General features: G+C 46.3%; 2 protein-coding genes across 2 annotated transcripts; both read left to right on the top strand.

Annotated features, from left to right (window-relative positions):
• Positions 1-5,858: 5,858 nt before the first annotated feature.
• On the top strand, positions 5,859-17,942 carry ERMAP (erythroblast membrane associated protein (Scianna blood group); the record flags this gene model as incomplete). Its single annotated transcript, XM_081055813.1, has 11 exons — positions 5,859-5,943; positions 6,180-6,518; positions 6,797-7,078; positions 8,563-8,679; positions 9,219-9,251; positions 10,238-10,270; positions 12,021-12,041; positions 12,821-12,841; positions 12,940-12,966; positions 13,056-13,082; positions 15,383-17,942. The coding sequence occupies 11 exons, from the start codon at positions 5,859-5,861 to the stop codon at positions 16,105-16,107; spliced, it is 1,710 nt and encodes a 569-aa protein (XP_080911939.1). The 3' UTR covers positions 16,108-17,942.
• Positions 17,943-19,194: 1,252 nt separating this feature from the next.
• Positions 19,195-26,323, top strand: ZNF691 (zinc finger protein 691). Its single transcript, XM_081056647.1, has 2 exons — positions 19,195-19,249; positions 23,523-26,323. The coding sequence occupies exon 2, from the start codon at positions 23,532-23,534 to the stop codon at positions 24,384-24,386; it is 855 nt and encodes a 284-aa protein (XP_080912773.1). The 5' UTR covers positions 19,195-19,249; positions 23,523-23,531; the 3' UTR covers positions 24,387-26,323.
• Positions 26,324-27,156: the final 833 nt, after the last annotated feature.

Raw genomic sequence — 27,156 nt, 5'->3', positions numbered from 1 at the left:
TCGGAATGGGCGGGGCCGGGGCGGGGGCGGGGCCGGCGCGCTCGGAGGCCCCACCCTCAGGCCGAGCCGCGCGTGCGCCGGGACGCTGTCGGGAAGCTTGGCAGAGGTGCTGGGGCTGGGCTTGGGGATGCTTAACGAAAGCTCTTCCCCGGAGTATTTTCTGGGACTGCTGCTAGGTAGGCTCTGAAGGGTGGGAGCTGAAACCTGGGACTAGAATTGTAACTTTCGGAGCCTCAGTTTCTTAATTCTAAAAGTGGGGATGCTGAGGGTCCGCCAGATGGCTCAGTTGGTTAGAGCGCAAGCTGGTGGCCACAAGGTTGCCAGGTTCAATTCCCACAGGGGATGGTGGGCTGCGCCCCCTGCAACTAAGGTTGAAAATGGCAACTGAACTTAGAGCTGAGCTGTGTCCTCCACAACTAGATTGAAGGACAATGACTTGGAGCTGATGGGTCCTAGAGAAACACATTGTTCCCCAATATTCCGCAATAAAAAAACCCCAAGATTAAAAAAAGAATAAACAACTAAACAGACTGGATATAGGATTTGAAAGAGTGGAAAAGCCAAACTAGAAGGTCGGAAAAATAGTGGAGCCACTGACACAAGTGAAGGCATGATGAGTTGGCTAGGGAAAGAATGAGGAAGAGCATCAGTTAGAGGTGTGTGTATGAGACAGAATGAGAGAAAGAGAGAGAGATTACTTTGCACTTACATGTGGCATTGGGCCAGAAGAGTTGTCCAGTAGTATGTTTGGACTGGATTTGAACAAATCATGTGTAACAAGACATGACTGAAACCATTGAAAACATGTGAATGTAGACTGGATATCAATATCAAGGAATTGTTATTAAGTTTCTTTTTTTAATCTTAATCATTGCTTTTTTTTAATTGGGGAATATTGGGGAACAGTATGTTTTTATAGGACCCATCAGCTTCACATCAAGTCGTTTTCAATCTAGTTGTGGAGGGCGCAGCTCACTGGTCCATGTGGGAGTCGAACCGGCGACCTCGGCGTTAGGAGCACTGCGCTCCAACCACTGAGCGAACCAGCCACCCGAATTGTTAATTTGATAGGTGTATTAATGGCATGATTTGTGTGTGTGTGTGTGTGTGTGTGTGTGTGTGTGTGTATACCTTAAAAATTATTGCTTTGGCAGCATCATTGAAAATGTCAACACAGTGAAAAAGCAAACAACGGCTTAGTGTTATGAACACAATGATACTGGTGGACCTCCTGAAAGTGTCTCAGGGACTCCCAGAGCTCAGAGACCACACATTGAGAACTGCTGTCCTATAGAAACTTTGGCACATGTGAACCAGGAAACATATATCAAAAATGTTCATAGCAGCATTGTTTGCAAAAGCAAAAGCCTAGAAACAACCCACATTTTCATCAAGGAGGGAAGGGACAAACTGTTGGTATATTCATACAATGGTCTACCAACACAGCAGTGAATGAATGTACTGGAGCTCTGCGAATGAGTCTGGATGAATTTCAGTGTCTATTTTTTAAAAGATATTCATTCATAATTTATTTATTCACTTATTCAATTAGAGTTTTTTTAAATTAAACTCATTAGGGTTTGACAATGGGTGAAAATTACATAGGTTCAATCAGTGTCTTAATTTATAATCCACTCAAAGCAGAGTGTGAGATAAGTCGTTCCACACAAGAGTTTATTTAGGAGGTGATTCCAGGAATCAGAAATGCCGAGTGAGAAGAAAAGGGAGAAAAACCAATAAAACATGCATTATTGAGCTACTGATGACTGTGGGCTACCGTGCTCTTCCCACTGGGAACTGTCTGAAAAGCAAGTAGAATAAGTTCAGAACTGTCCCCTCCACTGACTCCTGTCCCCACAAGTCGATCCCCTAGGGCATTAACTTTCCTGAACTCCTGGGCTGCCAGGCTTTGTAGAGAGCCTGAGCTGAATGAGCAAAGAGCTCATTTGGGGTGGCCTGATGGCAGCTTGTCTGCAAGTCTCACCTACTCTGAAATAGGGTGAGCTGAAGGGACATGGTTTGGGTCACAGGACTCAGAAACTAATGCTGAGTGAAAAAAAAAGGAAGTCAAGGAGAATTACGTACAATGTACTCAAAAATACGTGAAAGCACATAATGAATTGTTAGGGATACAATTACGGACGTTATGAATATACCATTATGGATATAATGAAAGCTGTCAAAACAGGCAGGAAAGGGTTTATCACATGTTGGGAGACAGTAAGCAAATTTGCTTGTCAGAAAGCACACGTGAGGGTGCAGCTGGAGATAAAGGTAGTGAGTTAAAGAAGGTGGCTAATTGTGGGTGTCTTTGAAACCAATCTTCAATTTTATTCAGATTTGGAAAGTAAATGAGAGTAAGCTTTTCAGAAAGGGTGTTTTAGGATCAAAACGTATAAATGGGAATTTGTATGTACTTAGTTTGGGAGGGAAAGATTGCTGAGGGGCAAAGGTACCTCAAACCTGGTGGCACCCAGAAGTTCCCTCGCTTTTAGGGAGGCTCCTCTTAGCTCTGTTTCTTTATCAGGGGCAGACAGGCAGGGTGTGCCTTGTTTGTGTATAGGGACAGCAAGAAAGGAGTCTGTAGGACTCCCTGGCTGAGGGCTTTGGAAGTTAGAATAAAAAACAAAATTTCCCAGGCCCACCTCCAGAGCCCTCCCTGCTAAGTCTGACTGATGTCTGATCTCCATGAATGAATGGACGGAGGGAGTGTTCCCAGTTTGGAGACCCCAGCTCTGCTGGTGAGGGACAAAGGGCCCCGATACCAAAGGTGGTAAGTTCTTCTTCCCCTCCCCTCTCTTCATTCTTTATAGTTTTTTGACTTTCTCAGGATCCTCAGGTTCATTGGAGAAACTAACCCCTTTCTCTTTATTCACAAGAACATTTTAAGGACAAAATGGGGCATTGGGAAATGAGCACAGAAGCAGACAAGTGACAAGGGGGCTGGATGGGTTTTGTCTAAAGACTCTCACTCAGGTGTTATTGTCATCATTAATTATTACAGCTAGCATTCATGTAGCCCTTACTATTAGCCAGGTCCTGTGCGGTGTGTTTTCAGACTGATCATTTGTAGATTTGCTGGGTCTTCTTAAGTTGCTTGGAGTTATCAAGGGAACTTCTGTTGCAATGTTTTTTCCTCTGCCCAGAAGTAACCACTGTTTAATATATATACATTCTTGTCTGTTTATCTAAGCGTCTTCCCCCTACATTGTATAATACTATGGAGAGCTTTTTAATGTTATTGTTTGGGTTACAGTGAAAATTTCCCAGGGCTATTAAAGATTGTTCTATCATGTGATTATGAAATGCTATACAGTATTTCACTGCAAGAATGTACCACAGTTAATTATTCCCGTTATAATGGACTTCTAGGTGGTTTTGAGTTTTTTCTTTTTGTAAATAACTTTGTGATGAGCCCTGTCACCGTCAAAGCCTTATGCACATCTTTACTTCAGTAGGATTCTTTTCTGGAAGTAAAATGACTGGATTAAAACTTTCGTGTGTGTTTGTAAATCATTTGATACTGATTGCTACATTATCCTTGTGAAAGTTGTTTACCAGTGGGCAAAAGAGTTACTTTGTCCACATGTGTAGTAACTCTGGGTATTATTTTTTTCTAATATTTTATTTTTATTTTTATTTTATTTTTCTAATATTTCTTCCTTCCTTTGAAGGAAGACAAAGCATATCTAACTGTGGTCTTAATTTGCATTTCTCTGATGACTAGAGAGTAAAAATCCTATTTCTGATGTCATCCTCTCCTGGGTTTGTCTGCTCTGATGGTTGCTTTCCGTGAATCGTAACTTGGTGACGTGCTTCAGGGAGATTCCCCTCCTAAAGCCACCTCAATTGCCCTCATTACACAAGAGTGACAATCTGATGGAAGGACTTCATTGGCTTTTTTATTCTTAGAATCTGGTGCAAATCATTTCACGTGTATTTTCTATGAATCCTCACTATAGCTTTACCTATGGGGTAGGTGCTATTACTAACTTCATTTCATGTGTGAGTGGGAGGAGACGTGGAGGCGAAACTAGCCTGGCTAAGGTCACACAGCTAGTTAATGGCAGAGTCAGCGCTTAATCCCAGGCTGACTCTAGAGCCCATCCTTTTGACCACTTAATAAACTATCTGAATCTAGGAAGATGGGTCCATGGTGAGCGGGGGTCCTCTTATTTGGTTTCATGCAGCTCTGATTCATTTTGGAGCTTTGTGTCACTCTGGGCATGTCTACTCAGGATGTGTTTCAAAAGCATCTTCTAACTGAGGATTTGGGGGATTGGGGTAACTCCAGGGGATTCTGGGCCCTGCCTATGTCCATCTCCAATGATAATTGGTAAGGTAGACAGCTTTTCTCATTTACCTAACTTTTGTTATTCAGTTTCTCACTAGCTGGCAAACTGTAGGAAAGTGGGTAGGATAGAGACAAAAAAACAAAAACATCTGTTATCCTAACCTCAAATATACCTAACACCAAATAACCTAACACCTGTTATTTGCAGGTGTCCTAGTGTTATGTGGCCACTTGTAACACTGGGACATTAGAAGAGTGTGTTACATGCATCATGATTCAAAAACAAAAACAACCCTTCAACCAGTGTGCTGTTTGCCACAAGAAAAACAGAACTGGAAATGTGTTCAAAGCTTAAATCCATCTTCAATTTCCCAACCTCTCTTTGACAGCCCTACGTCCTCCAAGTCCCATCTTTGCCCTATTCCAAGACCTTCAGGGACCTGGCCTGATGACTTCTACAGAAACCCTCCTCTTGGGAAAGTGTTTGAAATCTTGGAGAGATTTTAAAAGATGTTATCTCTTCCTCTAGTGTTTTTACATTTAAACTCCTTCCCCAAAGATGGCATGAAAGATTTGTTTCCTGCTATAGGAATCCCAAGCAGTCAAGTCAGTGGGGAAAGATTTTATAGTTGGGAATCCTTTAGGGTCTCCCTGCGGTTAATGCATGTAGGGCCCCACACCTCCCAGGGATAACTGTCCTCTTTTAGTTTGGTAACAATTAAGGGCAAGAATAGTACAACAAAAAAAGTACAATCGAACACTTGTTCTGCCAGGCATTTGTGGCAAGTGCTTTTCAAGCAGTATCTCCTTGAACTCTCACAGGAAGAAGGTTTCCGCTTGATAGATTAAGACCTGGAGGCCCACCTGCAGATGTTATTTAACACAGAAATAGTACATGATGAGCTGAGATTGAACCCAGGTCTTTCTAACTCCAGACCTGAGTTTGTGGGATCAGTGCCTTCGTGACGAAATGGAGGGACCTCACTGCCTTGGTTTTTTGTTTCTCAAGAGTCAAACTGGAAAGGGTGTCAGGGAAGAGCTTCAGGCCACACTGAGGGGGCAAGATTGGTTTGTAACAGGCACTTCCCAAGTCTGGCCTGGGACACTAAATGCAAAAAGAAGCCAGTGCTCTGGTGTTTACCAGGTTAGTTCTGGGTAAGTTCTCACTCTTCCAGACTCCTCCCTATGCCTTCCACATCACAGCAGTGTGTCACCCTCAGTCCTCACCTCATCTCCACCATCGTCCTCTCTCACGGCATTTATAGACTTACCCATGATGCCAGCCTGCGGGTTGAGTACTTACCTCCTGCAGTCCTCACAATCCTCCTCCAAGGAGTCAGAGTTAGTGTGCCCATTTTAAAGAGGGAGAAACAGTCTCAGAGAAGTTAAGTCACAATGTCACACGGAGGTGAGTAGCAAAGCTGGCATTTGAACACTGGTCTGTGTGATTCCAGAACGCATGCAGCCTCCATCTCAGTCCCACCTCCTAGGCTATACACTTTCTCACGTCAACTCACCAATCCCCTCTGGCGTCTGTCTCCCTGTGTCTGGCCTCTTAGTTCGGATGGAGACGGCAAGGTCCTCTGACTCCTGGCTCTCCAGCTGCCTCATCACACTCGTCTGCCTCCAGCTGCCCATGCACGTGTCAGGTAGGAGTTCCTGAACCTCTTTTGCCTGCCTGGGACATCTGACCAAGGAATCCCAAGAATAAGTAGCTCTGGCCAGAGGCCTTATTTCTTCTTGGGTTCTGTTCTGCCCCTAATCCTTTCCAATGCCCTTACCAGGCTCTCTCTTTCCCCCAAGATATCCCCTTCTTCCTCCCTTGCCGAGTTCTTGCTCTCCCACCCCTCCCAGCTGGCGTTGTCCCTTTTTGTCTGCACTGCAGGGGACCTCAGCAAGTTCCACCTGGCCCCGCTAGGGGGCACAGCCGAGCTGCTCTGCCCTGTCTCCGCGTGGCCGTCCACCACGCTCACGGAGGTGTGGTGGCTGCGGTCCCCGCCCCCCGGACGCTCCCAGGTGGTTCACCTGTTCCAGGATGGGAAAGACCGTGAGGAAGATGTGATGCCGGAATATAAGGGGAGAACGGAGATGGCGAGAGACCACCAAGAGGGAAATATCACACTGAAGATCCATCACATCCGGCTGGAGGACAAAGGACTATACCGATGTCAGGTCCACATTGGAAACCGGAGTCGAGAGGGCACCGTAACCCTACAGGTTGCAGGTTAGTTAATTTTAAAAGGGACTGACTTATGGAATGCCATTACTGGCAGGGGTGGATTTGGAAAGGTATTAGGGTGCAGCCAGAGACTGTCTTCACCCTTTGGGAAGCGCTTGGGAGAGCGGAGGTGGGGAGAGGGTAGGCATTCAAGTGCCATGAACAGCCACCCATCACCCTCCCCCCCGCCGCCGCTCACCAGGGGAGCCTGTGCGATGGAGAAGAGAACGCTGGCCGGCGACCGCTGCGTTGCTGATGCCCTGCTATGTGGCTCTCCTTTCCAGTTCTAGGCTCTGACCCTTACATTCACGTGAAGGGCTACAACGCGGGATGGATCCAGCTGGTGTGCAGATCGGTGGGATGGTTCCCAAAGCCTTGGGCCCAATGGAGAGACCCTCAGGGCAGGGTGCTTCCGTCCGAGCTGGAGGCCTCCTCCCCAGACGACGCTGGGCTCTTCCAAACAGCACTGTCCAGCAGAGTCAGGGACAGCGCTGTGGGCAACGTGTCCTGCACCATCCGCAGCACAGCCCTCGGCCAAGAGAAGACCGCAGCCATGCTCATAGCAGGTAAAAGCTGAGGCGGAGACCAGGGGCGAAGTCCTTTGTGGTTCCAGAGGAAACTCATACCCTAGTGGAAACTTTGCAAAGAATTTTTTAATTTTTCAAATGCTAAGAATGACACGTTTATTGTAGAAAACTTGAAAAGCATGCAGAACATTTTAAAGAAACCAAAAAATAAAAATAAAACGGCCTATGACCTTATAAACTAGAGAGAACCACTGCTACCTAACCTAATGTTTTGGGGTATTTCTTTCAAGAGTCTTGCATTCATACATCTCGTAGGGTTTTTATTCCCGCTTTCTACTTACAATATCATGAGCATTTTTTACCCATGTCCTTAAGTAGTTCTCTGCAACATGATTTTGAAATACTGTGAAACACATAGTATTTCATTGTGTGGTTATAGCATAATAAGATTAATCAAAGCCCTATTTCTAGACATCAGAATGGTTTCCATATTTCCTCTAATTAATGGTGCAGTGGACATCTTTGCATATATTTTGGGAAGAGATTCTGATTATTTTCTTAGAATGCGTTTTTAGAAGTAGAATTAATGGGTCGGAGGATTGTGAACTTTTTAAAGATCCTTGAAACATGGAACTATGTGGGAAGGAGGGTGGTTTTAGAGCCAAGAATTGTAGAGTGGGGCCTGGGGTCCCAGGTCAGGAGGGGTCATGGACCTCTGCTAATCCTTTCCTTCTTTTCTCTCTCTGTGCCCCTCCCTTCTCTTACTACTACCTCTGCCTCTCACTAGTGCTAAACGCTTTACATCCTCCTCTCTTTAAATCTCCCAACAACCCAGTGGGACAGAGGTTATTATCACTCCCATTTTGCAGATGGCAAACCAAGCTCGGAGAGGCTCTGTGTCCTGCCTAGGGTCTCACAGTGGATGGGTGAGGACTCACTCCCAGCTCAGGCTCTTCACCACTTGTGTTAGTACCTCCTCTGTTCCTTTTTTTTTCTCTCTTCTTTCCTTTCTCCCTTCTCTCCTGCCGAGGTTTTGGGCCTGCCGCGATAGCCCCCATATAAGTATTAATAGTTTTACCCCTACTGGTAGGGCTCAGGGCAAAGGGGTTGCTGACTGCTGTTCGACAGCAGAGTGAGGACTTAAAGGGGAGGCAGGTGGTACTCAGGAGAAGACTATAGGTGGTTCCTGAGGAAGCACCTCCAATTCTCCAAAGAAGCTGGATAATTTTTTCATTGAATTACAGGGCAGGATGAGGTTGTGATTCAGAAGCTGAGTTTAACCCATTGTCTTGAAACCACTCCTGAGAGATTAACATCTTACTTTAAAGTCATACCTGGGTCTTCCGGGGTTTGAGTTACTGAGAGAGACAAAGAGTCTTACCCATCTTAGCTGGAGGTCTCTCGCTAGTGGTGATGGAGACATTTGGATGTGCCTGAGCCATCCCCCACCTGAGCGGGGGCCCTTGGCCTGGGAGAAGCGCTGAGATGTCTCCTGAGAATGGTCATTGGTGGTTCTGTTTCAGCCCCACCTCCAAAGAGGGTCTCCTCCTCAGAAGTGGCTCTGGCTGTGATCCTGCCTGTCCTGGGGCTTCTCATAGTGATGGGCATTTGCCTCATCTGGAAGCAAAGGAAATCAAAAGGTAACTACGTGGTAAGGGAGCCTGACTCGGAAGGAAGTGAGACTGTGGCTTTTCTAGCAAAAGGCTGGGAGGAAGGAGACATCGAGATAATGGTTTTCCATAGGTGGTAGACTGCAAGTTGGCTGGGAGAAAACTGGGAGAGCCACGCTCTGGGAACTCATATTGCAGAAAGGATCAAAGAAAGTGCAGAAGGCCCCTGGGAAGATCTGTGAATTCTCATCTTTTGAACAATTCAAAATAATTGATCATGCCAGTCTTCTAATTAATTAGGAAATCCAGTTCTATCCACTGGATAAACATGATTGCATTTCACAGGATCTCAGGGTTGCACAGCACCTTGAAAGACACATATTCCATCACTTCTTTCCCCCTCTCATGGTTTGAAGCCCCTTTAATATTTACTCTCCAATCATCACACACCCACAGTGACAAGGAGCAAAGTCCTATTCAGGCAGTTTGTTGTCCCCGGACAACTCCACCTGTTAGAAAAAGCCCCTCCTTAAGCTGAGCTGACATCTCTCTCTCACTCCTTCCTCCAGAGAAGCTTCTCTATGAACAGGTGATGGAGGTAGGTAAGTGTCCTGGGATGGATGGGGATTTTTCTGTTTTGCTCATTTTTGTGAGTTCCCAGTGCCCACTAATCTAAATTCTGTAACTGAAAAATGCCAATATCTGCTGTCCTTGGTGGCAGCATTATGTGTGTGTGTGTGTGGGGGGGTCTGTACCTGCCGTTTGGTCTTTGCTGACTCTTATAATAGTTTTCCTTCCAGTATGTTTGGTGATTTTTGTCTGTGAACTCATTGCTTGATCTTATTCTGTGGGAGTTATGTAGGCCTAATAGAGTTGGGTGGGGGCGAGCTTTTATTCATTCAACAAATAAGTGATAATTGTCTACTAAGTGCCCTGGACTGTAATAGATGCTGGGTACACAATGGTGAGTAAAACCGGACACAGCTTTTGCCGTTCTGGAGCTTTCAGTCCAGTCAGGGAGGTATACACAAACAAATGTCAAACTACGACTGTACAAATGGATATTCTAGGGGCTACGAAGACAATGACCAAGGTTCAGGAACAGGAGAGGAGTCCCCAGGGAAAGATGTTTGATCTGGTGGACAGGCAGGCGCGGGGAAGAGGAAACAGAAAACCATCCGCAGCAAGAAGAACAGCTTGAGAAAGAAACACAGTGCAGGAGAGAGGGGAAAGGTGACAGGGGACGAAGCTGCAGAGTTAGGCAGGGGCCAGGCCGTGTGAGGCCTTGTAGAGCATGTAAAGGATTTTAGGCCTTCTCCTCAGGGCAGTGGTAGAGCAGTGAGCAGGGATATGCTGATCGCCGTCATGCTTCGAAAGCCTCAGTCTGGCTCTCGTGTGAGAAGAGACCAGAAGGAGCAAGACAGGATGTGGGGGCAAGTTGGGGCACTATGTACGTTATCCAGATGAGGGCCTGGATCAGGGAGGAGAAGGAGGTGGACAGGTTCAAGAGCAGGAGAAATCAGTTTGCATCAGGGCCCTTCAAGGTCATGGCACAGAATCTTACGTTCTTTTACTTTTCTTCCTCTAGAAAATCTTCTCTCAGACCACGCAAAAGAAAAAGGTAATTAATTGCATGTGTAGAATAAGGGGTAGGGAACAAATAACATATTCTTTCTCCTTCCACATAAATGCTGACAGTCCATTATTACACATACATTATATATGTATACACACATCTCCTCCATTAGTATCACTGGAATTTATCTTTCAATATGAAGAGGCGATAGGGTTGGTGGCAGTGGGTGAGGGGATGGTCATAGTAAAAACTGATAGATCTGGATTGTCATGAGCTCCCTTCCTCAGCTGCACCAATCATCTAAAAAGAAGGCCTATATTCTATTTAAAAATATATGAATATGCTCATGTGCGATGTATGAGAATCTCAGGGATCCGTAGAGCCTCTGCACTGACAGGCAGTGTGATACAATGGGAACGTCACAGCTATGGAGTCAGCAACACCTCGCTCAGATCATCTGCCACTTACTGACCTTGGATAAGTTACACTACTGCTCTGAGCTTTGGTTTCCTCATCTGTCAAATGGGATTAATAAATCCCTTCACCTGATTGCTTTCAGGATTAAAAGAGACAATTTAAAAAAAGAAAAAGCAACTCCTATTAGAGTATCTGGAATTCCTTTCCCTTATTGCCATTTTGTCTTCATTAATTGAATGTTTGCTCTGGGCCACGAAGGGTAAAAGACACCTAGGGTACAAAAAAAGAGGCAGAGCTCTCTCTTTTGAAAGTCTAGCAGGGAAGGCAAGTCACTGGCTCAGAAATGGTTCCACATGCAATGACTTTGACATCTCCTCTCTTCCTCCCTTATATCTCTAACCAGCGGGTGAACGTGTGGGGGTACACATCGCAGGGACACTGTGGCCATTCTGTCCAAGAGCAGAAGACACAGTGGTACAGAGGTGAAGGCCTCTGACTAGAAGTCAGACTTGGGCTTGAAGCCTACTGCCTTGGTGACTTATTAATTGGATGACCTGGGCAAATTTCCGTATCCCTCTGAGACTCCGAACATTGCTCTGTAGAATGGGAATAATAATTATATGCACCTCACACTGTTGAGGGCCAGTGCCTACCTTGTGACAACAGGACATAATAAATGGAAGCTATTGGTAGTGGGAATAGTAAAAAATAAACCGTAAGCTCCTACTCCGCTTCACTGCCCCTATGCCTAATGCCTAACACACGTCCAGCCCTTGACACAAGGCCCTGGCACTGGACTCAAAAGTGTAAGTTCAATGATCTGGCAGAGACAATGCTAAGGGAAAATGGAGGTCAACTGGCCCCTCCAGGGAAGCTACAAGTACTCCCCTGAAGGATATGAAGCATCCCCATACATCCCCAAACCTTCTGGAATCCCCTACTCTGTGAATCTCTCCACAGGACTTCAGGGTAGTTGCTACAGAGAGTAATAAAGCCATGTCAACAAGTCAATGCCAGGCCGTTAGCAAGTTTTCACTGTAGATATTATAAACAGTAGGTTATAAAACGGCAGTAAGGCATACACGTATGTGCACACTGTTACAAACCTACAGAAACACTCATGCAGACAGCAGAAGTGAAACCAGGCAAAAAGGGAAAAGGAGGGAGGAACCACAGACCTGGGCAGTCTGGTCATCGGGAAAGTGGCACGAACACCACTGGATTTCCCCGTCTGCCCTTTGGTAGATGTGACTGGCCTAGGGGCTGATGGGAACATCATCCTTTCCGCTGTGGGCAATGGAGTGGTAAGACGGTCCTTCCTAGGCTCAGGGATAAAGCAGAGCATCTGCTCACTCGTGCCTCTTTCTCTGTTTTTCAGGAAGGCTCCATAAAGCCCTCAGTAAGTTCTGCTTCTCATCTGTGGCACCAGCCTCCATCTGCAGACATCTTTGCTTTAGGATGGTGGTCTCAGTTTCACTTCCCTGGGCAGAGGAGAGGGGGCTCGGGTACTTCAAGCCATGGGGTTGGGGAATTCTTGGCTCTCAAAAGCCTCTTTTTTCAAATATTCCCTGGTCCTGTTTCCCACACAACTCTTACCTAGTCTCTAAATGGGAAATATTCAGCCAAGAAGAGATGGAGCTCCTGTAGGTGAAGCCATCTGGAAGACCCCTTTAGCAGCAGGCATGATATTCCCTTAGGTGGGGCCTAAAGTGGATGGATCCTCATTAAATGGAACATGTGGAGTAGTGCTCCCCCGCCATCTCACGTACGAGAACCTCTTTATAACAAACACGAATCTTTAGACATATGACATGTCTATTTTATTTTCCATTGAGGAAACATACATAAGGAAATCTAATAGAAATTCAGTGATAGTTTTCAATGAACTTATATTCTCTCACAACATCTACACACTTTTATGTTGCCATTACCTAGATACGTGAGATGTGTTATTTATTTGGTCTGCAGATCAGGTTTGGCTCACTTAGGAATTTGCTGGCCCTCTGCAGTATGGCTGGGGACCCCAGGCTCACAGCTGGGAGCCATTGCTGTTGCAAGCACTGTCATGGGGTATTGCTAGTGAGGATCTGATATGGGAATTTGGTTGGGATGGGTGTGGAGCATTATAGGGATGTGAAAGCCCTTGTTCTCATTTGTCACACGGTTTTTATTCTTTAGAGAAACTCCGGAGTGAACTGAGTAAGTTTCCTATGTTCTTATAACTTCCATGCCAACTTCTCGCCCATTGATTCTATATTTCCAGTGATAGCTCACGCCCCTTGTTTCTTTTTCTATAGAGTTGAAAAGAGCTGCAGCCAACTCAGGTGAGAGGCACTGTCCCAATACTTGGTCCCCACCCTCTGGGAGTTCTCCATTTCTCCATCACTTTAATAGTCCCTTTAATGTCTTTCAGGCTGGAGAAGGGCCCGGTTACACTTTGGTAAGTAACACCAGTCAAATCAATCCACATTTCAGAGCCCAGTGCTCTGCTCCTCTGGAATGCAGACTACCTTTCTTTTATTTTTATCAATTCTGTTGATTGGCTTAGCACATTTTTAAAAATCTTTGTGAGTTTTCTGGGGGTTTTTTTGGTGGGGGGAGGTCACATTTCAATTTAGAAAATGTCTCTTTTAGAGCACTGATAAATATTCAGTTTGATTTTCTTATGGGTTTTCTATGATTTTTCCTAAGTTGTATTTCTTCTCAGTGAGTTGTCTGCTCCTGTCCTATTGTGGCTACTTTTGGATTTGTGAGGATTCTTTCTATGTAAAGTGTGGAAACTCTATCCTATTTGTCACGAATTATTTTTCTGATTTCCTCATTTGCATTTTAATTTCCTTGTATTATTTTTATGATATATCAGTGTTTTGTTTGTATGTAGTCAAATTTCTTAATCTTTTCCTGTGTAGTCTCCTCCGTGCTTGCGGGTTTGGGAAGTCCTTCTTACTCCACAATTGGGTAAATGTCCAGTGCTCCCATGTCTGTCTACACATCTGCCACATTCTTCTTTCTCTGCTGATCAGTTTTCTTGCGGGTTAGTTCTTCCCTTCTCAGAGAAGAAGGGAATGGGTGGGGCAGATATCCCAACAGTGTAGACTACAAAAGGTTTCGTAGTTTTATTCTAAAAGATTTGCACGTCTCTCTTTCAATTTATTCCTAAATAGTTTGCATTTTGTTGCTGCTGTTTGTACATGATCTGTTATTTTCTTTTCTTTTTTTTTTTTTAAAGATTTTATTGGGGAAGGAGAACAGGACTTTATTGGGGAACAGTGTGTACTTCCAGGACTTTTTTCAAGTCAAGTTGTTGTCCTTTCAATCTTAGTTGTGGAGGGTGCTGTTCAGCTTCAAGTTGTTGTCCTTTCAGTCTTAGTTGTGGAGGGCGCAGCTCAGCTCCAGGTCCAGTTGCCGTTTTCCAGTTGCAGGGGGCACAGCCCACCATCCCTTGCGGGAGTCGAACCGGCAACCCTGTGGTTGAGAGGACGCAGTCCAACCAACTGAGCCATCCGGGAGCTCAGCGGTAGCTCAGCTCAAGGTGCTGTGTTCAATTTTTTTTTTTTTTAGTTGCAGGGGGCGCTGCCCACCATCCCTTGTGGGACTTGAGGAATTGAACTGGCAACCTTGTGGTTGAGAGCCAGCGCTCCAACCAACTGAGCCATCCAGGAGGCAGCTCAGCTCAAGGTGCCGCGTTCAATCTTAGTTGCAGGGGGCGGAGCCCACCATCCCTTGCTGGACTCGAGGAATTGAACCAGCAACCTTGAGGTTGAGAGACCACTGGCCCATGTGGGAATCGAACCAGCAGCCTTTGGAGTTAGGAGCATGGAGCTCTAACCTCCTGAGCCACCGGGCCGGCCATGATCTGTTATTTTCACTGCTTTGGGGTCCTTATCAATTTTCCAAGCTGCTCACCTCGCTTTTGTGCACACCGTCTTCCTTTAGGCAGGTACAGTAGAACTGATGGGGAGGCCACTGGAGGACAGCATACCAGTTCACCTTGGTTTGCATTCTGAGAACTCACAAACCTGCCTCACACTCATGGTTGGGCTTCTGCCCACCACCTTGGCAGAGTACGCATTTCATAGATTTAACTCTCCAAAAGAGCCTGTTTTCTGTACTGGGAAGAAGGGAGACCCACTGTGACCTTCCTAATCCACAATTTTAAGGAAGACTCCTTCTCTCTCTATTAACATTTAAAAATAATAATTATAAGCAGTAATTTCGGCTAACAAACTGGGCATCACACACTCACTGTCTCATGCATTAGTTCATCAAATGTGCGCAATAGTTCTACAATACAGGTGCTGCTGGTTTTCCCATTTTACAGATTAAAAAACTAAGGTTTGGAGATGAATAACAAGCCCAAGGTCACATAACTAGCATGTGGCAGAGGTGCGACTAAAACTTCCAGTGTGGCTTCTGGGTCTAACATCAGAGCCGATGTTTATTATCACACATTAGATTCCTTTGGGGAAGACAAAGGCAGTATTTCCTAAGGATTAAGGCAGCTTCATAGACAGATGAAAAACTTTCTCTGCTTTTACTTAACACATGACCAGGAGATCGAGAAAGCAGAAAACACTTTTCTTTGGTTCTCGTACATATGGGGGAGGAGGGGACCATGAACTGAAAAAGTGCCAATGACAGGGGTTGCAGACGCAGAGATATTTTTTTCCCTCCAACGCTACTCAAAGATCTTGGAAGACATAGCCTTCCCAAGCTTCACCTCTCTGTGCCTCTCTGCAGTGGCGGTGACCCTGGACCCTGACACAGCGCATCCCAAACTCCTCCTGTCTGAGGACAGCAGGAGTGTGACACTTGGAGACAGAAGGCAGCCTGTGGCCGACAATCCCCAGAGATTTGATTTCGTCGTCAGTGTCCTGGGCTCCCAGTACTTCATGGATGGTTGTCACTACTGGGAGGTGTACGTGGGAAACAAGACCAAATGGATTCTGGGGGTGTGCAGTGAGTCAGTGAGCAGGAAGGGGAAGGTCACCGCCTCTCCCGCCAACGGACACTGGCTTGTGCGACTGAGTCGTGGGAATGAGTACGAAGCTCTCACGTCCCCGCAGACTTCCTTCCGCCTGAAAGAGCCTCCGCGCTGTGTGGGGATTTTCCTGGATTACGAAGCAGGAGTCATCTCTTTCTACAATGTGACCGACCAGTCCCACATCTTTACTTTCACCCACACGTTCTCTGGCCCCCTTCGCCCTTTCTTTGAACCTTGCCTTCATGATGGAGGGAAAAACACAGCACCTTTAGTCATTTGTTCAGAACTCCAGAAACCAGAGGAACTAACTGTCCCCAAACCAGAAGAAAAAAGCCATCCTAATGGAGATATGGCCCTGAAGGTGGACTCTTCCTTACTGCCCCCTCAGGCACCACAGCTTCCCCCGCTCAATGACATGATCCTGTCCTTGCCTTCGGACCTTGGCCCAGCCCTCCAGGGGCTCGAGTTTCCTCCTTTGTAGGGAGGTGCCTTATTACTTGCTCCCCTGACCATCTAGTCCATTGTTCTGGATTTCAGTCTCCTGGGCCAATGTCAGATTCTGGAACATCTCATCTCTTTTCCCTAAATCCATACCCTTTTGTGGTTTCTATTTGTACCACCTTTTCCCCAGGGCTCAGTTCTAAATCCTATCTCCTCCTGGGGATTTGAAGTTCCCATTGCCTTGGAAGAATTTTTGAAAACCAAATGAACAACCAGATTGGGTTCAGGTGGTGATGTTGAATGTGGGTCACTGAGGTCCAAGGGTTCTCCAATCAAGGGGCTATATAAAGGGACTTCATCCTGCACCTGGGCTTTTAGTTTGCAAAGTTATGGGGCCCGGTGCCTAACCCCTTACTTATCTCTTCAAGAATTGCTTTTCTCCTTTTCTTAGTTTAGGCCTCTAGCCCCCTAAGCCAGTGTTTTAAAAGTAAACATGTTTTGGATCACACACTCTTCTTTCTTCCTTCTGGAATATAGGGTGGGGTGGGCCAGAGGGGTAAAACATGCCATCCTTTTATATTTCCTTGATGCTGTTTGCAACATAGCTTGGTGACATTCAGGGCTAACGTACATGTTTTCAAAGCTAATTTACCTGTGATAACCAGGCACAGGGACATTAAATGTGGAAGCCATGATCCTAAAAAGCCTCAGGAGCAGAATCAGGGACCTAGGAAGCACAGCTTGAAACACAGCAGCCCAGCTGTGTGTGGCCTTGAAAAGACAGCCATGGACGAGTTAATCTATTGCGCTGGCCCTTTTGAATACTCTCCTGGGATTCAGAGAGGCCCAGATAAAAAAAGTAGCAGTTTTAACCACCAGTGTGGATTGTTTTTTCCCACAAGGCATTGTACTGGAAGACTTGACTTCTTGTGTAGCAAACAGACTCTTAGATCAGACAGTATTGCTTTTAAATAGGAAGTTGATAGATCAGGTGTGAAGATAAAATAATGAACCTGATTTTTTGGTGTGGATTGCAGAAAGAAGCTTAGTCACTTTCAAGTCACCACATATGTGATCTGGCCTCTTTTTGGAGATATTGACTATCAGTTTGCATAAGGTTACTCGGTTCTACCCAACAGAGACTGGATCTTTCTCTCTGTCACAAGTTTTCTGTCACTCTGTATTAGTCCGGGTTCTCCAGAGAAACAGAATCTATATCTATATCTATATCTATACCCATCTCTATCTCTATCATCTATATCTATCTATCTATCATCTATCTATCATCTATCTATCTATATATAAAGAGAGAGATTTGGAGAGAGAAAGAGAGAGAGAGAGATTATAAGGAATTGGCTCATGTGATTATGGAGGCTGGCAAGTCCCAAGACCTGCAGGGTTAGTCAGCAACTTGGAAAGCCAATGGTTTATCTCCTGTCTGAGTCTGGAAGGCCCAAGACCTAGGAGAGCCTGTGGTGTAATTCCAGGTTGAAGGCTGACGGGCTTGAGACCCAGGAAGAACCAATATTTCAGTTTGAGTTTGAAGGTAGGAAAAAAGTGGATGTTCCCGTCTGAAGGCTGTCAAGCAGGAAGAATTTTCTCTTATAAGGGGAAGGGTCAGCTTTTGTGTTCTATTGAGACCTTTAGCTGATTGGATGAGGCCCACACATATTAGGGAGGGCAGTCTACTTTACTCAAGCTAATGATTTAAATGTTAATCTCATCCAAAAATACCCTTACAGAAACACCAAGAATAATGTTTGACCAAATATCTGGTCACCCTGTAGCCAAGAAAAGTTGACACAAAAAATTCACCACCACAGTGCCCAACTGGAATTTTTTTTCCTTTGTACAGTTCTTAAATAAAGGTTTGGTATTCTTTGTTTGGCATGTTGTTATTTTCATCGTGAATGAGAAGTTGTAGGAAAAGGCTTTGGGCTGGTAAGAGAAAAACGCATTATGGGATTGATTTCCAGACAGCTTTGAATCTACCCAAGCAAGGTTTAATCACAGTTAAAAATAAAGCCACAGTTAAATTTCTGAGTCTGTCTCAGCATTTTATTTAAATCAATGTATAAACTTATAGCGGATGTGGGGTATTTATATTTCACTTATCCATATTCAGTTTCAAACATATTTTCCTGAGTAGCACAATCTTAAAACTAACTTACGTTGTTCTCTCTGGCTGCACCTCAGAGAACTTACCAGCAGGAGAGAGACCTGACATTTGAGAGGCCGAAGCTTGATATATGCCAACGCATTCAATCCTTACAACAATTCTGCCAGGGATTTTATAGGGGAGAAAAATGGTGCTGCAAATGGCTAGGCAGTAGAATTGGGATTATAACTCTGAGTTATCTAGCTCTGAAGACAATACTCTGCCCTGAAATACCGCAGATTTGAGAAGCCTATAGAATTTTAGCCTACCTATTCTATTCATTTAGACTTTTTTTAAAAAAGTGAAAACTGGAAAAGAAAATCCTAATCCTGGATATGCGTTAGTAGTATTGTTCAGTCAGATTTATGAATGACAAGTCAGGTTTAACTAGGTAGGACTTGGAAAAAGCCCTGTACCGGGTTGTTGGGAGACCTGGAGGTGGCTCCTTGGATAGGGAACGTTTAGCTTCTGAGACAAGTGGAATCGGATTAGCTGATCTTTAAACTCCTTTCCAGTTCTACAATCCTTTGACTTCAAATTATGAAGCTCTGTGAACCTCGAGTGAGGCACGGGACTCTAGGCTTTGTGGGATGTCTACAGGATCAACAAGCCACCAACTCAAAGTAAAGAAGAAACTCTGACTTCATGAGGTCATGTACGTTAGCTCTATCTATCGTACAACTTCCCTGCACGTTGGGCTTTTAACGCTGAAGCGCAGAAGGAAATTTGACGACTTTAGGAGGAAACCCAATCTCCACCTCTGGTTGCCTAACTTTGCAAATTTCTCCGTCTACCATCTTCCTCAGGACTACAACTCCCAGCAGGCCACAACTGGGCTCAAAGCTTATTGGCGGTCCTGCCTGGATTTCTTGCGTTGTGGCAGCTAGAGTGGCCAATGAAAAGGAAAGATAATTCTGAAAAACCAATCCTGGAGAGGCAGGGCGGATCCTATCCGGGTTCCGGCTCCGGCTCCGCCCCCGGCCCACCGAGGCGGCGCTGTCCCTGACCGAGCGGCGGGAGCGAGGTGGGTCCGGGCTGGGCCCGAGGTCGCGGGGGTAGGAGGACACGACTTCGCGGGGACCCTGAACCTGGCCCCTTCCCTCTCTTTGAGGAGCCAGAGGCTATTGCTTTGCTCCCCGTACGCAGTCGTGGCAAATGGGGCCCTGTGATTCCCACGCCCCGATTCCTGTACCCCTCTCCCGGCCCGCGCGCCAGGCTCTGGCCCCAGCCCTTACCCTCCGGTCTTTCTCCTGTTGGCCTTTAAGTACTCCAGCTCCGCTGCCACTGACCACACCTTTGGGGTCAGACCCTCCTCTCCCACTCGCCTGGTCCCAAGCCCACCGGCTACTCAATCCAGCTCCTGCCCTCCAGAACGCTTGTGCCCTCGGAGTCCGCCATAGGCTACCCCCACCCACGACACACCAGCCAGCCTCTTGGGCCCCGGTCCCCTGGGGCCGCTGATTGCAGCGTTTGCGCCCTACCTCCTGACCACCTTCTTGGACCTCTGACTCCTTTGGTCCTCCTCTATCTCTGACCCGTTATCCTGCCCTCCTGTGCAATTCCCTCTTCTTCCAAGCTCCTACTCCCGTCCTCCCACCAGCTCTTGACTTGACTCTGAAGAACCCGAACTTTGGCCCTTCAGACCAACTTCAAACTTGATCTCCTCCCTCTATCCCAGGCCTTTGGCCTTCAGCTCTGACTAGCCCCATCTTCTTGGCTAATTTTTAGACCTAGCCCCTTCTGCACTGCCTGAATCCCTTCCACCTTGGTTTTCCTTGTACCTTTGAGCCTCCTGGGAACACAAGCCAGATGGGCTCCTTTCTCCCCCAAATCTCTGAAATGTGATACGAAAGTGCTTCTGTACTTTACCTGCCGCTGCCTTCTCAGTAGATAGTGGGTTTCCCATCTCTGTGAGTCCCAATCTTGCTCACCTATCCTGCAAGTTCTAGCTTGAATACCACCTTTTCCACGAAGCTGCTCATCCCTCATCTCTTTAAGGAGACATGCCAGTGTCATCTGAACTCCAGTGGCACTGTTTTTTCCTTCCTTCCCCCCTTCCCTCCCTCCCTCCTTCCTTCCTTCTTTCCTTCCTTCCTTCCTTCCTTCCTTCCTTCCTTCCTTCCTTCCTTCCTTCCTTCCTTCCCTCCTTCTTTCCTTCCATCTTTCCTTCCTTCCTTCCTCCTTCTCTCCCTCTTTTCTTCCCTCTTTTCCTCCCTCGCTCTTCCCCCAATACTAGTGTGGTGGATAACAGCACTGGTTTTGTAGTGATGGACGCAGGTCCCATTTCTGCCACTCACTTGCTGTGTGCCCTCAGGCAAGTTACAATTTCTCTGAACCTCAGTTTTTCATCTCTAAAATAAGTGAGAAGGAAATGAGATGATTCATTTATAGTGCATAGTCCAGGGCCTAGCACTTGGTATGAACTTAAAAAAATGTTACCTATTATTGTTATGGTTCCCGTATAATGTGCTAGGTGAATACAAGGCACTAAGGAGTGGGTAAAAAGGTGACTAAGGCACAGTCCCTGTCCCCCCAGAACTTAGCCTTCTACTGTACAACAGTTTCTGGAGTTCACAGCCTGTTTCCCTGCACTGTACAATAAGCTTTGAGGGTGGTAACCACAATTCTAAATCAGCTCTTATTTTGACCCAGCATTCAGCCCTGGGTAGAGTCAGAGCTTGGTAAAGTATAAGTTCTCAGAATAGCAGGATTGGAAGTGAATGGAGGCTGTGTAGCTCATTGCTTGCAGCCCTAGGTGGGCATGGGCAAGGAGTGAATTAAGATCATATTCACTCATACATTCAAAACAACATTTGAGCACTGGGCCTGATGCTGGGGAGAGATTACCAAAACGACCCAGCCCCTGCCTTCAAGTTGCTTATCAACTGCTAGTGGAAACAGACATGTAAACAGATCACTGCAAAGCACTAGAAAAGCAAGTACAAGATTCTGTGACGGCATAAAGGAGGAAGTGGGCAGGAATCAAGAGGTGGCTGAGGGCAGTGGGTGAGAATGGACACAAGCAAGCATGGAACAGTTTCAGAGATAGGCCTGGCCTTCATTTATTCAACTCACTCAACACATACTTATTACGGATCTGCGCTATCTGACTGCTACTCTAGAAGTTTGGGTTACATTAGTGAAGAAAACAAAGACACTGGCCCTCGTGGGCCTTATGGTTTAAAAGGGGAAGACAGACATAAAGTAACAGACATAATAAATGCATGGAATGTTAGACGTGTGCAGCAGGAGGACTGAGTGTGGGAGGGATTTGTAATTTTGAAAAGGATGGTCAGGAAACAGTGACTATCAAGGAATAAATTGTTTCCGACATTTACTTGCATATTTGAAAGTGAAGCAAGTCTGTTATTTTTCACATTGCTTATCTAGATTCTACAAGAAACTAATGGATTGGTAAACTATAGCTTGCCTCCTTTTGTTTTAAATAAAATTTTATTGGGACATAGCCACACTCATTTGTTTATGGATTGTCTATGGCTGCTTTTGCAATACAACAGCAGAGTTGAGTAGTTGCAACAGAGATCCTATGGCCCCAAATAGTTACTAAATATTTACTGTCTGGCCCTTTACAGAAAAAGTTTGCTGACCCCCACTTCTTAGAGATTTGAGGCTCTGTTCCTATTCCACAATTTAGATTATATACAGTCTTGTACCACTTTTTAATGAAAACATTTTTTCCCTAACAAGATCACATAAAGGACCCTTTTCATTCTTGTATTCACTACAGGGCTAGGATATAGTGTCTTTAAGAACTGTGATAGCAGCTGTCATTTGCCAAATGACTAGTGCATGCCACACACTACACTGAGCATATTTTAGGCATTTCCTCTAACACAAGTCCTGCAGTGTAGGTATGTCTCACAATATGAGTGAGGTGGGAGTGGAGGCTCAGAGTGGTTGAATAATTTGCAGTTATGAAGACAGTATGTGTCACACGTGGGTTTTAACCCTAACTGTAGTCAGTGCCCCTTCCATCACTCTGTGTTGCTGTTTTCCAAAAGCACTTGCTGACGTGAAGGAATTACCAGTCTTTCATTTTCTATCATCAACATCCTGTGATAGTCTGTGCTTCCCTCCCTCATCCCTTTGTTCATTTCCCGCTGTACAGTATCTTCACTGCCCACTCTGCCTTGCGGAATGTAAGTCTTCAAGGCCCGGAGGAAACCCCACGCTGTCCTCTTATCTGAAGTACATTTTTCTCCCCCTCAGTCCCTGTCCTTGGCTGCAGGGCCTCGGAGGAGTCTGTAGCTCAGCAAGCGTTTACTGATGCTTGCCTTGGTAGGCCTTGTGCTGGGCAGCGTGTGTGTGTAGCTGTGTGGGATGGGGAGTGCGGTTGGTGTGTCTGTGTGTACCTGTGTACATGGCATGGGAGCATGTGGCTGTGTACGTGTGTAAGATTGTATGTGATGTGAAAGGATAGCTGTGTGCGTGTATGGTGTGATTGTGTAGCCGTGTATGTGTTTGTATGTGGGAGGGCTGTGTCTGGCGTACTTGTGTGATGTGCACTGTGTGCTGTGACAGTGCATATGTGTCTATGTGGCTGTGTATGAGTGGTATGAGAATGGCTGCATGTGTCTGGTGTGTGAGTACGGTATGTGTGTGACGTGAGTGTGTGTGTGTGTGCCTGTGTGTGAGTACGGTATGTGTGTGACGTGAGTGTGTGTGTGTGTGTGTGTGTGTGTGTGTGTGCCTGTGCCTGTGGATGGTGTTTGCGAGTGGAAGTGTATATTGACCAATCACAACAGACTGCAGTAGGTCTTGGAGGGCTCCGATGTTAACCCTTTAGTTGCTGGATTGTGTTGAGGTCTGAGGAAGGGGCGGGGAAAGGAGGGTGGTAGAACTCTTAAGAGGATTCAGAGCTGAGTCTTGTAAACAACCAGGAGAGCCTCAATAATTAGAGGTTTTGTTATGTTCATTTTGAAAGCAGGCAATTAGATGGATGCTTTTAAGGAAGACTTTTCAAAAAAGATTAAAAATAAAAAGAGTTTCAGTTAACTTACAGAAAAACTGAACTCATGTACCAATATCATCTGTTGGTAGTGGACAAAACAGTGCCTTCTTTTTGTTCTGGTTTGGTAGCTTTAAATAGCTCTGGAAGTTTGTCACTTGAAAGTTAGTAGGTAAAGCCATTCTATGCAAGTATTCCAGTTAATTGAGGCTATTTCTGATGGATGGTTCCATGGGGAAGGTATATACCCCTTCAAATAAAACAAAAGTTTCCGTGGTCTGGCCTGACCCAAGGATTAAAGATGTTGGCCATTTGTGTTCATTCTCAGGGTTCAGAGATGGGCAGTGAGAAGGAGCAGGATCCAGAACAGCACCTGCCTGAGGAAGGTGAACGGGGTAAGCCTTGGCGAGTGGATGACTCAGAGGGTCTGCAGATCCCCGATGGCGAGAAAGAGCCTGGGCAAGAGAGCCAATCACAGGGGCCACAAGGGATCCAACCCAAAAAGCCATGGCAGAAAGTCACTGTCCCTGCTGGAGAGCCAGGGGACCCCATTGCTCATCCAAGACCCGAGGCCGATGAGAAGCCCTTTATATGTGCCCAGTGTGGCAAAACCTTCAATAATACCTCCAACCTGAGAACACACCAGCGGATTCACACTGGCGAGAAACCTTACAAGTGTTCTGAATGTGGCAAGAGCTTCTCCAGAAGCTCCAACCGCATCCGGCATGAGCGGATCCACCTGGAAGAGAAGCACTACAAATGTCCCAAGTGTCAGGAGAGCTTTCGGCGGCGCTCGGATCTCACCACGCACCAGCAAGATCACCTGGGCAAGCGGCCATACCGCTGTGACATCTGTGGCAAGAGCTTTAGCCAGAGTGCCACGCTGGCCGTGCATCACCGGACCCATTTTGAGCCGGCGCCCTACATCTGCTGTGAGTGCGGGAAGAGCTTCAGCAACAGCTCCAGCTTTGGGGTGCACCACCGCACGCACACAGGCGAGAGGCCTTATGAGTGCGCCGAATGCGGGCGGACCTTCAGCGATATCTCCAACTTTGGAGCACACCAGAGGACCCACAGAGGGGAGAAGCCCTACCGGTGCACTCTGTGTGGGAAACACTTCTCCCGGAGCTCAAATCTCATCCGCCACCAGAAAACTCACATGGGAGAGCAGGCTGGGAAAGATTCCAGCTGAAGGAGAGTGACGGAGAGAGAGACCCGACCTAGTATAGGAAGATCATTAGGATCCGCTGCTGGCCCCTTGACCTCAAGCCCTTCATTCCACTTTGGAGAATGGTTTCCTGTTGCCCGTGAAGCCAGGATCTCCGGAAAGTTCTGAGAAGGGACTCTGAGTAAAAATCCTTGCCCCTTTCTAGGCCAATTTCTTGCATTGGAAAGTCAGAGGATTCAGCCTTAGCTTCGTGTCCTTGGGGTGAAAGAGAAATTGGATAGGCTTAGTAATGCTCCTGTCATTAGGGGAACTGCCCCTGGCCTTTGAGGAAGCACCTGGAAGATGGGCATCACTGTCTGGGGTCCTCCACGTTATATATGAACTGCTTAGGGAGCACTGCAGTGGCCTGCTAGTTCCCATCTGCTGTGCCCCAGCTGGGCCGGGAGGTGCAGCCTTCCCAGGGGAAGGGGCCTCCTTGGCCTGGAGAGGAAGTCTGAGGTCCTGCCTTAGGAATGAAAGGGAAACCCTCAGGGAGCCATGATCCAGGGACCTTCACACTCCCGGTGTTTGTGACTTGTTATCCCCACCCCAACCTGCATCTGTTCCCCAAATGATTAGCAGTAAAACCCTTTAATGAAAAGGAACTGTGTACTTATTTGGGGGCATCAAAGAAGTGGGGAGTTGGGGAGATGGTCTCTCTGCAGTGACTCTGGAAGGAAGTTGAATTTCAAGAAAGACCGAGTGGTAGTTGCTCTGAAGAGCAAAGGAAAGCAGGCTGAGTCTCCGGGCCTCTGAGAAGGGAGGAGGAAGGAAAGGAAGTAACATTCATTGAGCATCCACTATATAATATTCCATAGATTCTACCGGTCACTTTTACATTCATTTCATTTAGTTGTGACAGCAACCCTCAAGGGAATAAGATGAGGAAACAGAAGTGAGGTAAGGTGAAGCCACTTGCTGTGAAGTCACACAGCAGATATGTGGTTGAGTTCAGCCTTGGGCCTCCCTTGATTCTGAGCTGATGCTCTTTTCACTGCATTCACCTTGCTGACTTCTAAAGGAGCCGCTTAGGGGCTGGGCTGGGACCACGTGACTGCCTGGAGGTGGGAGCTAGTATGACTTCTTGATGAGGCCCTGGACCATTTGTTCTGCGGGAAGTCAGTGCCAACCTTTTCAGCTTTATTAACAGCACTAATTCTGTGCCTAGGAAAAATGACAGTGGCAGGGAGTAGGGGGTGAAGGGTGGGATAAGATGAAGCCATCATGAGAGCCTTTGCCCTAGTAGCAATAGTCCCAAGTGTGGCACAGCTTGGCAGGAATCATGCCTGGCTTCCTCCCCTTGTTTAGGCCTGGCTCCACATGGCAGATTGCGGTGTTTTCTGCACGGAAGTTTTGTGTTCATCCAGATTTCCTCTAACAAATACAAAAGACAGCTCTCTCCTTGTCAATCTGGGGTCCTGCTCCTCCAGAGTGAGGGGCCCTCTTCATTTGGAGCTAACGGACAGAATGTGAATCTGGCACCAGGCTTGGAACTGACACCCCCCGTGACCTGACCTTTCACATGGGACCTGCACCCATACAGGAATGGATGTGCCAGGAGCTTTACATTCCTCATTTTACTGGATTCTCAGAACAACCCTGTGAAGTTAGAATTGTCCACATTTGGCAGTTGCAGAAACAGGTTGATAGAAAGTGACTTGCCCAAGATTGCATGGCAGATAAACGGCAAGGTCAAGAACTGAACCTTCTGTCCAAATCCAAATCCTGTATTTTATTCAACTATAAAAGTCTTCCCAAATGGTTCCCTGACATTTGTAGGACACTTTACAGTTTAAAAAACACTTTTATTTCACATACATTTTCCAGCTCCTTGAAAATCTCCAAAATATTTTAAACTACAGTCACCCAAACTTACATGTATGAATTCCCACATGCCCTAATAATAAAAGTCACCATCTATCAAACATCTACTGAGTACCAGTTATTGCACACCTGGTACCTTTGATCTCCATAACTATCCTGCAAGCTAGCACTATCCCCATTTTCAAGATAAGAAAATTCTGAGAGGTTAAATGACCTGACCTAATGACTGAGCTGGGATCCAAATCAGGTATGTCTGATTCCAAGGCTATGCTCTTCATTATATCCATGATTGAGCTAGCTCAGCTCGTCTCCTGTTAGTCTGGGGAGCGGGTATCATTATCCTTCCAGACCTAGAGCCTTAGTGACAACTACTGTGACTTTTTGGGGGTCTCTGCTCCCAGTAAGACCGAGGACCAATGTACCAGGCACCTGCTTCGATCATGGGACATACTTGCTGGCTAATCTCATTTGCCCTTTTTTGACCAAATTCAGGCTAGGGTTTTTGTGTTGTCCGGACTAGTCTTGACTAGTCCATTTATTCATTCTGTGACTTCCTTTTTTGTTAACTTCCTTTACTTTCTCCTTCATTCTCTTTCCCGCTTCCCCTTCTCCCTCTTCACTCCTTTTTCCGTCTTCCCTTCTTCCTTACTTCCTTCCCTCCCTCCCCCCCCACACTCTGTCCTAGCTACCAGGAATATTGACAATGAAGAAGGCATGGCTCCTACGTTCTCTGAGTGCGGGACATTGGCACATACACCCAGAGCACCAGTGCAGGAGGATGGCGGCCATTACAGTTGTTCCCAGTGTTTTGTAGGAGCCCTGGGGAGGGTCTGAACCTTGCCTATCCTGGACATTGGGGCCCAGAAGTGAATAAAAGTTCTTCCTACAAGGAATCCAGAGGAAAAGAAACTTCCATCTGAACAAGGTGTTG

The sequence above is a fragment of the Rhinolophus hipposideros genome (assembly GCF_964194185.1).
Source record: "Rhinolophus hipposideros genome assembly, chromosome: 8".
Lineage (NCBI taxonomy): Eukaryota > Metazoa > Chordata > Mammalia > Chiroptera > Rhinolophidae > Rhinolophus > Rhinolophus hipposideros.
Note: the sequence above shows the minus strand (reverse complement) of the source record. Positions and strands in the feature narration are given on the sequence as shown.